Source organism: Carcharhinus amblyrhynchos, chromosome 18 (assembly GCF_965287045.1).
Source record: "Carcharhinus amblyrhynchos chromosome 18, sCarAmb.v2.hapA, whole genome shotgun sequence".
NCBI classification, from domain to species: Eukaryota; Metazoa; Chordata; class Chondrichthyes; order Carcharhiniformes; family Carcharhinidae; genus Carcharhinus; species Carcharhinus amblyrhynchos.
Window position 1 is genome coordinate 50083476 of NC_137341.1, and position 13965 is coordinate 50097440.

The window sequence follows — 13965 nt, forward strand, 5'->3', positions numbered from 1 at the left end:
ACCATTGTCGATTGTCGGAAAAATCCATCTGGTTCACTGATGTCCTTTAGGGAAGGAAATCTGCTGTCTTTACTTGGTCTGGCCTATACGTGACTCCAGAGCCACAGCAAAATGTGGTTGAGTTTCAACTGCCCCCAGGCAACTATGGATAGGTTATAAATGCTGGCCCAGCCAGCAACGCCTGTGTCTCATGAATTAATTTTTAAAAATGCACGAGTAATACCACAGTTCTCGGTTTCCACGTGTTCTATATGGCAAGGGACTTTCAGCTTCTTTTGATAAAAGTACAATTGCTGACATTCAAACAGTGTGTAAGCTCTATGTAAAGCCTCTAAGGCAGAACTAAGCCCTTGGAGTTCCCACCTACTATTTTGCACATGTCGGCATTGTCACCAGTACTTTTCTTTGTCCATTCGTGGCATGTGGATATTGCTAGCTAGGCCAGCATTTATTACTCATCCCTAACTGCCCTTGAGAAGGTGTTGGAAAACTGCCTTCTTCAAAGCGCTGCAGTCCATGTGGTGTAGTACACACACAATGCTGTTGGGGAGGCAATCCCAGGATTTTGACCCAGCGACAGTGAAGGAATGGCTGATACATTTCCAAGTCAGGATAGTGAGTGGCCCGGAGGGTAACTTCCTGGTGGTGACGATAGGAGTGTAGAATATTAGAACCACGCTTACAGGTTCAGTTTTGCTCAGCACTCTGTCAGTGCTGGGGGAGGCAATGGACTAGTGGTATTATTGCTATACTATTAATTCAAAAAACTCAGCTAATGTTCTGGGGACTGGATTCGAATCCCACCATGGCAGATGGTGGAATTTCAATTCAATTAAAAAAAAATCTGGCATTAAGATTCTACTGATAACCATGAAGCCATTGTCGATTGTCGGAAAAACCCATGTGGTTCACTAATGTCCTTTAGGGAAGGAAATCTGCCATCCTTACCTGGTCTGGCCTACATGTGACTCCAGAGTTAAAGCAGTGGGGTTTGCTCTGAACTACCCTCCAAGGGCAACTAGTGATGGGCAATAAATGCTTCCTAGCCAGTGACGCCCATGAATAAAACAAAATTACTGTTGGTGGTGGTAAAGGAGAGGTGGATGCAAGGGAATGTTTAGGGCCTTTACAAATTGAAATACTTCTATACTTAACCCACTTCTCTATCCCCTGGTGCTCCTTTTTAATGTTTCATAAGATGTGAGTATCGCTGGCAGGCCAGTGTTTGTTGCCTATCCCTAATAGCTCTTACATGTTTGATTTTTTTTAGCTCAATTGATGAATGAGTTTGCTGTTGAATATTCTATAATAAACCCGAAGGCCGTGACCATGGGCCAGCTGTATGGCTGCTTTGATCCTGTGAGCCATGAGTGGACAGATGGGATTCTCGCTACAACCTTCCGCTTGTATGCTACAGCTGTCACCGACTCAAGAAAGTGGATTGTGTTTGATGGACCTGTTGATGCTGTTTGGATTGAAAATATGAATACCGTATTGGATGATAACAAGAAAGTAGGTGGATATTCCTGGAAGAGTATGAGAGCTTGTGAAGAAATCCTTTTGAGTTGCAGAGAAATGTTGTGGTCCATTTTGTTATCTAAAGTTCTAATCTCAGTCCTTCAAAATCAACTTCTTTCCAGTTGATTATTCTGTTCTCAGTTATTATCTTGAAGTGTGTTATATTACGGTCACCCTGCCCAGATGTTTCCCTTCTTTTACTTTCCTTGTGCGGTCTGTTTCACCCAATGTTGCTATGAATCCTCCCTTATGGACTCATAGCTGGGTGGCCCAGTAGCCTAGTGGTCAGCACTAATGCCTCACAGCACCAGGGGACCCGGGTTCAATTGTGGTCTTGGGTCACTGTCTGTGTAGAGTTTGCACATTCTCCCCATATCTGCATGGGTTTCCTCCAGGTGCCCCGGTTTCCTCTCACAGTCTAAAGATGCGCAGGTTAGGTGGATTGGCCATGATAAATTGCCCCTTAGTGACAGGGGGATTCGGAGGGTAAATGTGTGTGGTTGTGGGAATAGGACCTGGGTGGGATTGTTGTTGGTGGGCCAAATGGCCTCCTTCTGCACTGTGGATTCTATGATTCTATGACTCCTTCTGTACAGGATTAGAAAAGAGTCAGGGGCAGACTGTAGGAATGCAATTCCATTATCTTCTTTACCTACCTTTTCCAGCCAATTAACTTTGGGGTAATTTAAACCCACATGATTATTATTCAGGGTCAAAGTTTTCCAGCCCTTCCCACGAGTGGAATCTTGTGGTCCTGCTGGTGGCAATTCCCCTGCGGTGCATCCCCTGGTGGTGAAGGGTGAGAGCATACAAAACCCTGTGGACACTGGCAGGACTGGAAGATCTAGCCGATGGCAGGCTATCTCTGCTGCAGGGATATGGGCCACAGCTAGGGGCTGGAAAATTCCGCCCTATGTTTTTTACTTAGTTTCCTAATTTGCCCACATATTTTCTCTTGACTTCCTTCCCTCTATTAGATTGTCTGTAGACTAGCCCTATTCATGGCTTGATCCTTTATTATCTTTTATCTCTATCCACATTAACTCTATTTCTATCTATTACTAATAGTTGCATCATCTGTTTCTATTGTCATCTTATTATCCCTAATAATCATAACTATTTCACCTCTCCTTTTACCCTACCTATCTTATCTAAATATGTTATATCCATGTATCAGTAATCTCTTCACAACTAGTTCTTTGTGTTATTGCCTCCAACTCCCCTGTTTCATTAAAGACACTGTGTATGTTGCTATTCAAACAATTTAGCTTATCTTTATTAGCAGTTTCTCACATTGTATTTTTAACCACCTTTTACACTTTTGTCTCATTGTTCTGGTTATGCCCTCCATCGGCTTATCAGATGCTCTCTTTTCCTGTTCTTTCATAGAATTCCTACAGCACAGGTGGAGGCCATTCAGTTCTTCGAGTCAGCACTGACTTTTTTTGACAGAGTACAGTGGAACCTCGATCTTACGCGCCCTGCATATGTCTTCTTGACTATCTTCTCCACCTGCATTGCCACTTTCAGTGATCTGGGTGTATCTGTACACCCAGATCCCTTTGCCTATCAATTCTTTTAAGGGTTCTGCCATTTACTGTATATTTCCTATCTGTATTAGGCCTTCCAAATGCACTACCTCACATTTGTCAGGATTAAACTCCATCTGCCGTCTCTCTGCCCAAGCCTCCAACCAATCTGTATACTATTGTATCCTCTGATGGTCCTCATCGCTATCTGCAAATCCACCAACATTTGTGTCGTCCGCAAACTTACTAATCAAACCAGTTACATTTTCCTCCAAATCATTTACATATATATTACAAACAGCAAAGGAACCAGCACTGATCCCTGAGGAATGCCACTTGTCACAACCCTCCATTCAGGAACACATCCTTCCACTACTACCCTCTGTTTTCTCTGACCGATCCAGTTTTGTATCCACCTTGCCAGCTCACCTCTGGTCCCATGTGATTTCATCTTTTGCACCAGTCTACATGAGGGCTCTTATCAAACGCCTTAGTGAAGCCCATGTAGACAACATCCACTGTCCTACCCTCATCAATCATCTTCGTTACTCCCTTGAAAAACTTGGTCAATTTAGTGAGACACGACTTCTCCTTCACAAAACCATGTTGCCTCTTGCTAATACGCCCACTTATTTCCAAATGGGAATAAATCCTGTCTTAAAGAATCCTGTCCAATAATTTCCTTACCACTAATGTAATGCTCACCGGCCTATTACCTGGATTATTTTTGCTACCCTTTCTAAACAAAGGAACAACATTGGCTATTCGCCAATCCTCTGGGAGCTCTCTTGTAACCAGTGAGGATACAAAGATTTCTCTCAAGGCTCCAGCAATTTCCTCCCTTGCCGCTCCCAGTACATCCCTGGGGACTTGTCTACGTTAACGTTTCTCAAGAACCCAAATATCTCCTTTTTAATCTCAACATGACCCAAACTATCTACACATCCTTTCCCAGACTCATTATCCACCAGGTCCTTCTCTTTGGTGAATACTGACATAAAGTTATCACTTAATACCTCGCCCATTTCCTCTGGCTCCATGCATAGATTCCCTCCCTTGTCCTTGGGTGGACCAACTCCCTCCCTGACTACCCTCATGCTCTTTATATAAGTATAAAAAGCATTGGGATTTTCCTTAATCCTGCTGGCCAATGCTTTCTCATGACCCCTTTTAGCCCTCCTTACCCCTTGCTTAAGAAGCTGAATTCATTTCCAGAAGAAAAAATGGGGAAATAAAAATACTGGATCAAACTGTTTCTTTCCTTTTAGATTATATTATTAACTGCCATGGGGTGGTGATGGCCTCGAGTCATTATCGCTGGACTATTAATCCAGGAATTTAGCTAATGCTCTGGGCACCCAGATTCAAATCCGACCACGGCAGATGGTGGAATTTGAATTCAATAAAAAATAAATATCTGGACTTAAGAATCTACTGATGGCCATGAAACCATTGTGAGAAAAACCCATCTGGTTCACTAATGCCCTTTAGGGAACAAAATCTGCTGTCCTTACCTGGTCTGGCCTAATGTGACTCCAGAGCCTACAGCAATGTGGTTGATCCTCAACAGCCCTACAGGGCAACTAGGGATGGGCAATAAATATAGGACAGCCAGCAACGCCCATGTCCTATGAATGAATAAAAAAATACACTGGCCATAAGCCAGCCAAGTCCGTCACTAAATGCAAATAATAACCAGAAGCACATCTGGCTGCCTCAGGAACTATACTTGTGTGTGGCTGTCTATAGTTTACACTCCGTTTTGTCTTCCAGTTGTGTTTGATGAGTGGTGAAATTATCCAGATGAGTCCCAAGATGAATTTGATATTTGAGCCAGCAGATTTGGAGCAGGCCTCTCCAGCGACTGTCAGCAGGTATGATGAGCTGTGAGATTATCAAAGCCTCAGTACTTGGCACAGAATCCCACCACAGTTGTCCAGCATTAAAGTGCCATCCTTTTTAACAGGTGTGGCATGATTTACCTGGAGCCTCATCAGCTGGGTTGGACTCCACTGAAAGATTCTTATATGGATACTCTACCTCCAACCATCACCGCTGAACATAAAGAACTGGTAACTCGATATTTTAAAATATCTAAATTTGATGTGATAAATGCCAACAGAATTTGTCCAGCTCAGTGTTGTCGACAGCAATCAGTGATACCACAAGTGGTAAGTCAGCAAATGCTAAATCTCATTCACGTGGTGGACACAGTGATTAGCACTGCTGCCTCACAGCGCCAGGGACCCGGGTTCAATTCCCGGCTTGGGTCATTGTCTGTGTGGAGTTTGCACATTCTCCCCATGTCCCCTCCAGGAGCCCTGGTTTCCTCCCACAGTCCAAAGATGTGCAGGTTAGTTGAATTGGCCGTGCTAAATTCTCCTTTGATCCCTTTCGCCTCAAGAACTATAGAATCATAGAACCACAGGAAAACTATAGCACAGAAGGAGGCCATTCAGCCCATCCTCCTCATGCCAGCCCATGGACACCCAGGTGTCCTTTCTACTCCCACCTTCCTGCATCTGGTTCGTATCTCTGTAGCTCACATCATTTAAGGTGTCTAATCCCTTCTTGAAAACATGTCGGCTTCAACTGTTTTCTGTGGGGGCAAATTCCATCACTCTCTGGGTGAAGAAATTTCTGCTCATCTCAGTTCTAAAAGGTTTACCTGTATCCTTAGATTTTTGAGCTCCCAGTGTCAGTTGTAATTCCCCAGTTTCTTTCATTTATGTAATTCACTCACTGCTGTTCAACATCTTCACACAACACATCAAACCTTCAATTACAAAAATTCAGTGCAGATTAATGATTTTGAACTGGATTGTAAACTAGGCAATCCAATTCCCTCTGAAGTTAGTGGATATTCCATGTATGGGATCTATATCCAACTTTGGTCACTGCCTGTGCTAAGTCTGCACGTTCTCCCCGTGTCTGCGTGGGTTTCCTCCGGGTGCTCCAGTTTCCTCCCATAGTCCAAAAAGCATGCTGGTTAGCTGCATTGGCCATGTTAAATTATCTGTCAGTGTGCCCGAGCAGACACTGGAGTGTGACAACTAGGGGATTTTCACAGTAACTTCATTGCAGTGTTAATATAAACCTACTTGTTACACTAATAAGTAAACTTTAAACTATATTAAACACTTTGGTGTGCATGGATAATGTCAAAGTTTGCTGATAATACAAAACTTGGACTGTGAGGAGGTTAGTATTAAACTTCAAAAGGACATAGAATTGTAGAATCCCTACAGTGCAGGAAACTCTTCGGCCCATTGAGTCTACACCGACCAATCTCACCCAGGCCCTATCCCCATAATCCTACATCTTTACCTACTAATCCAGACATGAGAGTCACTTTGGCATGGCCACCTTTGGAGTGTGGGAGGAAACTGGAGCACCCAGAGAAAACCCACGCAGACATGAGGAGAATATGCAAACTCCACACAGACTGCCAAGGATTGTGGTGCAGGCTCAATGGGCCAAATGGCCTTCTTTCTGTATTGTAGGAATTCTATGAGAAGTAGGCCATTCGGCCCATTGCGCCAGCTTTGCCAGTAAGACCACAGCTGATTTGATTGTGACCATAATGATACTTCCCTTCCTGTCTCCATAACCCTGGACTCCCTTGTCAATGAAAAATCTGTCTAACTCATCCTTGAATAGATTAAATGACCCACAATCTCCACTGCTCTCTGTGGAAGAGAATTCCAAAGACTACCCAGCCTCTGAGAGGAGAATTTCCTCCTCATCTTCAACTCAAATTGGAGATTCCATCCACCATGCAAAGTTGAATCAATAGATAAGAAGCTGATCTTTGTGGAGTTGTTTTGAAGGTTTTAGAAATATATTCCAGATAAACAGCTGAGATGTTTCATTTTCAGATCAATGACATGTTCCATTGGCTGATCCAGCCTTCTTTGGATTTCACCCGACTGCACTGTAAGTTTTTTGTGCAGACATCTCCGATGCACCTTGCCTATACTATGATGAGGCTCTATACATGTTTAATGGGTGAGTGTCCTTATTTAAATCTGGATCTTACTGCACTGCTGTAGCACGTATGCAATTTTTCCAGCATGAATTTCAGCTATCTGCCAAATGCCTTTGTCTTAGAATTTTTCGACAGTTGCAGTCAGGATATGAGGATAGATTGGAGAGATTGGGACTGTTCTCCTTGCAGAGAAGAGGAGATTTGAGATTTGATAGGAATGTTCTAAATCGTGAGGGGGCTGAACAGGGTAGACCGGGAGAAACTGTTCCCACTTGTACAAGGATCAAGAATAAGAGGACAGTGAATCAAAGTGGTTTGCAAAAGAAGCAAATATAATGTGAGAAAAAACTTGTTCACACTGTGAGTCAGTTATTGTAGACTTGAGAGGAGGAAAGGAAAACAAAAGAGTATATTTTGTAGTATTGTAAAAGTAATGCTTTTTGAATTATAAGCAATTAAAACCTGGGAATAATGGGGAGAGATGTGGCAGTTTATTAAAATTTATTAGTTAAGAGATGTGGGTATCGCTGGCTAGGCCAGCATTTATTGCCCATTCCTAATTGCCCTTGGGAAGCGGTGGTGAACTGCCTTCTTGAATTGCTGCAGTTCCTGAGGTGTAGATACACCTACAGTGCTGTTGGGGGGGTGGGGGGGAGCGGGGCTGCTGCGCAGGGTTCTATGATTTTGATCCAGTGACAGTGAAGGAACGGCGATATGTTTGGGTGGGAACCTCCAGGTGGTGGTTTCCTCTGCCTTTGTCCCTCTAGATGGAAATGGCCAAGGGTTTGGAAGCTGCTGTCTAAGGAACCTTCCTGCAGTGCATCTTGTAAATGGTACACACTGCTGCCACTGTACGTTGGTGGTGGAGGGAGTGAAATGTTTATGGATGGAGTGCCAGTTAAGTGGGCTGCTTTGTCCGGGATGATTTGTCCTGAATAGATAGGGGAGAGAAGGGGCCAGAAGGAGCCACAGTGTTACAGTGCTGACTCTATCCTAAAGTATAAGAGACAAAACTTGCCTTTTTGTTGGTAGCCTCCAGTTGCTCCTTTGAGGACTGCTGCTGTTGATCTGGACTCACTGAGTGAAATATGTGAGGTGTGTAAGCTATCCAGTAGTTGCTGAATTTGGCATTGGGGTCTTACAGGCATCAGTCCTATGGTTGACATTTCAAGAGGCCTGAAGCCTGGTTCAGATGGATATCTGGCAGTTGGGAGGTGATACCCAGAAATTATCCAACTCTTTTTATTCAGTTACTTGGCACATTGGAGACCAATGGCTTTATGTAATCTGATTTACAATTCATTCCATATTTCCTAGGAATTCTAGAGGTGAAAAATGTTCTAGACTAAATTAATACAAATTATATCCCAGGTTTACTGATGATGCTGGAATGAGGTTGTCAGGCTGGAAGATAGCATTTTACATTGAGAGATTTTTAAAATTCATTCACGGGAAATGGGCATCACTGGGCTATTCATTGTCTACTTCCAAATGTATTTGAGAAGGTTTAGGTGAGAAGCCTTCACTAAGGGTGGCACGGTGGCACAGTGGTTAACACTGCTGCCTCACAGTGCCTGGGCCCCAGGTTCAATTCTCAGTCTGGGTCACTGTCTGTGTGGAGTCTGCACGTTCTCCCCATGTCTGCATGGGTTTCGCCCAGGTGCTCTGGTTTCCTCCCACAGTCTGAAAGACATTCTGGTTAGGTGCATTGGCCATGCTAAATCCCTCAGTGTACCCGAACAGGCACCGGAGTCTGGCGAGGAGGGGATTTTCACAGTAACTTCATTGCGGTGTTAATGTAAGCCTACTTGTGACACTAATAAATAAACTTAAATTTAAAAACTTCTTGAACCATGGATATTAATACGATGGCAGTATATCACAGTGCTGAGAGGGAAATGGTTATTGGATTTTGACCCAGCTAAGATAAAGGACCAGAAACATATTTCCAAACGTAGTCAGGCTGGTGTGTGACTTGGATGGCATCATACCCTTAATGGTGTTTCCATGTGTCTGCTGCCCTTTTAATTCTATGGGGTAGAAGTTGTGTGTTTGGAAGGTGCTGCCAAAGAATCTTGATGAGTCTCTGTAATTGATTGTGTGGATGGTACACACTGCGACTACAAGTGCCAAAGGCAGAGGTGATTGTTTAACGTGGCCTACAGGGTGCCAATAAAGAGGGCTTCTTTGTCCAGGATACTGCTCTCGTCCGGGCAAGTGGAGAGCATGCAATCACACTCCTGATTTGTGGATTATAAGTAGTACGAAGACTTTGAGATGTCAATGAGTCAAGCCTTGAAGAAGACCCAGCCTCGGACCTGTTCTTGTAGCCACACAAGTGGCCGATCCAGTTATTTTTCTGGTTAATGATGAAGCCCCCTGGATGCTGACGCTGGAGGTTCAGCAGTGGCAGTGCCATTGATATCTTGTTGGAGATGATCATTGCCTGGCACTTTTATGACACGAATGTTGCTTGCCGCATATCAGCCCAAACTGAGGTCTCACTGGATACGCGCAAAAACTGCTCCAGTGTCTGAGGAATCGCAAACGGTACATTGTGGAGTCATCAGGGAACACTCCCCAGTTCTGACCTTCTGATGGATGGGAGGTCATTGCTGAAGTGGTTGGGCCTAGGACACTATTCAGGTGAACGCTGGCAATGATGACCAGTGGATAAGATGAATTACCTCCAACAACCACAACCATCTTCCTTTGTGCTTGTGAATGATTCCAATCAGTGGACAGTTTTACCCTTGATGCCTGTTGATCTCAATTTATTAGGCTCCTGATGCCACACTCAGTCAATGGTGACCTTGATATCAAGGGAAATTAGATATCCCTTGGAATTTTGGAATTTGGAATTCAGCTCTTTTGTCCATCTTTGGGTCAAAGATGTGTGGGTTAGATTGATTGGCCATGCTAAGAAATTGCCCCTTAGTGTCTAGGGATGTGTAGGTTAGAGGGATTAGTGGGTATAATAGGTAAGGATATGGGGGTAGGGCCTGGGTGGGATTGTGTTCAGTGCAGACTCGATGGGCCAAAGGGCCTCTTTCTGCACTGTAGGGTTCTATGATTTCTATGATTTCTGTGAAGGCTGCAGTGAAATCTGGAATTAAATGATCCGGCCCTGAAGCAAAACAAAACACTGGAGACTTGCCTACTGGTGAGTCATTGTGCTTAATCACACTGTTGACAACACGATCTGTTACTTTACTGGATTGGATTTGTCCTGCTTTTTGTGGACAGGATGTGGTTGGGTAGTTTTCCACTCTGTCAGATAAATATCTGTACTGTGGCTGCAGTTTGGCCAAAGGCGCAGATAATTCTGGAGCATAAGTCTTTAGCTAAGCAGTCAGGATGTTGTCAGGGGCCATATCCTTATCAGTACCCAATGGGCTCAATTATCTCTTGCTATCACGTGGAGTGAATCCAGTTGGCTGAAGACTGGCTCCTGTGTTATTGGGGTTCACAGGAATGAGCTGAGAGTAATTATTCACTTGTCACTACTGGCTGAAGATGGTGTCAAAGACTTCTTGGTCGGGATTCTCACAAAAAAATTCTTAAGTTCTCAACGTGTGAGAAAATAGGACTAAATCCCACTAGGTTTTTAGCATGATTTCCAGAATGAATCTCTGCTTTAGCAGGAGTTACTCTGAAAATATAGGGGCGGCCTATTCCCGCTAGAGAGTGGGCTATGTGCCAATCTGTCAGAGCGGAAATTGGCGCATGCGTTATGTCCCATGCCTCACTGCCAGGCCCGTTCACTCACCAGCCCTGCAACCGCACATCACTGATTCTTTGACGACTTCCCCTCACCCTCTGATCGCTGGCCTCCCAGACATCTATGGACCAGTCCCTTTGTTCCCCACCTGGCCAGCCCCAGTCTCCCCGATTCCCTCCACTCTGGTCCCGTTGACCAGCTCTGATGTTCTTCCGCCAGCCACGTTGCCACCTGCCCCCCTCCCCCTGCAGCCTCAATTTCTCTCACTCCCTCCCTCTCCCAGTGTTCCCAATGCTAGTTCCCTCCCCCCACCCCCTCTGTCTTGCCTCCTTAGCACTGCCCGATCCCCAGTGGCTAGTACGTAGGTGCCCAGTGGGCAGCTACAAGGTGCCAGGCTGGCACTGCCAGGCTAATACAGCTTAAGGGGCAACTCCCCTTGCCTCTCATCTCCCAGCTGAGCCTTAATGGCCTCTCTTCCCTTCAGCAGGTCAGGGCGCCTGTTCCCCATTAGTGGGGAGCAGAAGTAAATACAGCCGGAATGATCCACTCCTGGCGAGGGGGGAGATGCTAGTGGGCCTGGAAAATATCGTCCTGGGTCCGCTAATCATATTGAAATAGTGATTTCAAAATAATAACCCTGCGCTGACTGATGACGCACAGAGGCTGCAATGGCCAATAGGAAGCTTGCAATACGGCCCCCACTGATGTCCCTGGCCCACTGTGCTACTCAAGGGGCGCAGCAGACTGAAAGAATCATCCACCCTTGTCTTTTGCGCTCACTCTGCTATCGTGGACTTACCGGAATTTAGAAGAGCAAGAGGGTATCTCATAGAAACATAAAAATCCTAATGGGACTGAACAGACCAGACAGGAAGAATGTTCCCAATGTTTGGGGAGTCCAGAACTAGGGATGACAGTCTGAAAATAAGGAGGGGGAAGTCATTCAGGACTGAGAAAAGGAAGAACTTCAGAATGTTGTGAACCTGTGGAATTCTCGACCACAGAAAGCAGTTGGGCCAGTTCATTAGATGTGTTAAAGAGGGAGCTGGAAGTGGCTCTTACAGCTGAAGGGAGTAAGGGGTGTGGAGAGAAAGCGGGACTGGGATACTGAAAGTGCATGATCAGCCATGATCATATTGAATGGTGGTGCAGGCTCAAAGGGCCGAATGGCCTACTCCTGCACCTATTTTCTGTGTTTCTATTGAGGATGGGGATGTTCTTGGAGGCGCTGCCACTACATCACCAAATGCAAAGGAATGAAATACGCCTAGGTTTTATTTTATTCTTTCATGGAATGTAGGCATCACTGGCTGGGCCAGCATATGTTGCCCATCCCTAACAGCCCTTTAACTGAGTGACATGCTCCGCCATTTCAGATGCCCCTTAAGAGTCAGTCACAGGAGTCACATGTAGGCCAGATCAAGTAAGGACGGCAGAGTCTTCTCCCTAAAAGACACTAGTGAACCAGATGGGTTTTTACAACAATCGACAATGGTTTCATGGTCATCATTAGACTTTTAATTCAAATTCCACTATCTGTGGTGGTGGGATTTGAACTTGGGTCCCCAGAGTATAACTCTGGATCTCTGGATGATTCGTCCAGTGAGAATACCACTACACCACCACCTCCTCTATGGAATTGTTAAACTCTGTGGATCCACCTCTTTTATGAGTTGGACATCAGAAACCACTTTCCTCTTCTTCTCTGAATTCTTTCGACCTCCAGCTACTGTGCTCTGTGTGTGGTCCACCTAGCCCTCTCACTCTCTCTCTCCAGGTTCTATGGCTAAACCAAACGTCAATTGAGAAATATGTTGCTAACAATCAGTGTATTTTTTTCTCACCTACAGATGAAATAGCTCAATCAGGAAAAGATGACAATGAAGAAATGTCAAGTCAGCAAATCACACTCTGGCTACAGGGCCTATTTCTCTTTGCTATTGTGTGGGCTATTGGTGCCACCATCACTGGGGAAAGCCGCAAGAAATTTGATGTTTTCTTCCGTAATTTGATTTTGGGAATGGACGACCATAATCCCCGTCCAAAGAGTGTCAAACTGACAAAAAACAACATATTTCCTGAAAGAGGTTAGAATATAAAACTTGTCAAATGCAGGAATGCTAATTAAAACAGCATGGCTGAGAGGCTAATGGTTTTTATTTCCTGTTACAGGGAGCATCTATGATTACTATTTCAAAAAGACTGGCAGTGGACAGTGGACACTGTGGACTGATTACATCTCAAAAGACCAAGACATTCCTGCTGGAGCCAAGGTTAGATCTTTATGATTTGGAGGATTAATGTCCTTTAGGGAAGGAAATCTGCTGTCCTTCCCTACTTGTGACTCTAGAGCCACAGTAATGTGGTTGACTCTCAACTGCTCTTGCACAACTAGAGATGGGCAATAAAAGGTGGCCAGCCAGCGATGCCCATGTCCCATGAATGAATGAATGAAAAAAAGAAAATAACAGTTTAATCATCTCTTTTCTTGGCTGAGATCAGCATAATCCTTGATAACAGGATAATTGATTTTTTTATTGCTTTTTCAGATACTTCTGGCAAAGTTGCCTCATTTATAGTTACACTTATTCTTGGTATATTTGTGCACCCATATTTAGACTTTCCTTGCAATCTTCTGGAGTTCTTTGCCCAAGGACAGGTCAAACCCACAGCATCACCATCTCCAGCTTGAGTAGGGCAAAGAAGCAGGTCCCAAATCCACCCCAGAAAGAAAAGGGGTCAAACCCTTCCATGCTTTGTTCACCAATCTGATCCACACTGGCCATGCAGCCAATGGAGCCAAACCTCCCTCACTTCAAGGAGTTGCCATGACAACATACTCTTTTAAATGCATCTTGTCAATTGGAGCTATGGATATTGATCATATTTCTTTCATTCTAATATTTCATTTAGAATCATAAAGTCCCTACAGTGCAACAGGACGCCATTTGGCCCATTGTGCCTGCACTGACAATGATCCCACCCAAGCCCCACTCCCGCAACTCCAACATTTACCCTGCTAATCTCCTGACACTAGGGGGCAATTCAGTATGGCCAATCAATCTAACCTGCGCATCTTTAGATCTTTCTCCTTTTAACACCTGTCATTGGCATCCATTGGAAGGTTTCTAGATTGATACCCAACCTGTTTGATCAAGTTAAGAACATACTTTCTGTGATGGTCCGGTCCTGGAGTGGGACTTGAACCC

The 13965-nt window shown here is 44.6% G+C and overlaps 1 protein-coding gene across 1 annotated transcript in view; it reads left to right on the forward strand.

The window, feature by feature from the left end:
• The window catches only part of dnah3 (dynein axonemal heavy chain 3), a 147174-nt gene that overhangs the window by 82334 nt on the left and 50875 nt on the right, over positions 1-13965 (forward strand). Inside the window, exons 25-30 of the mRNA XM_080206991.1 lie at positions 1271-1512; positions 4821-4921; positions 5014-5119; positions 6926-7055; positions 12607-12843; positions 12929-13029. Coding sequence (XP_080063117.1) covers positions 1271-1512; positions 4821-4921; positions 5014-5119; positions 6926-7055; positions 12607-12843; positions 12929-13029 — 917 coding nt within the window. The remainder of the gene's footprint in view (positions 1-1270; positions 1513-4820; positions 4922-5013; positions 5120-6925; positions 7056-12606; positions 12844-12928; positions 13030-13965) is intronic.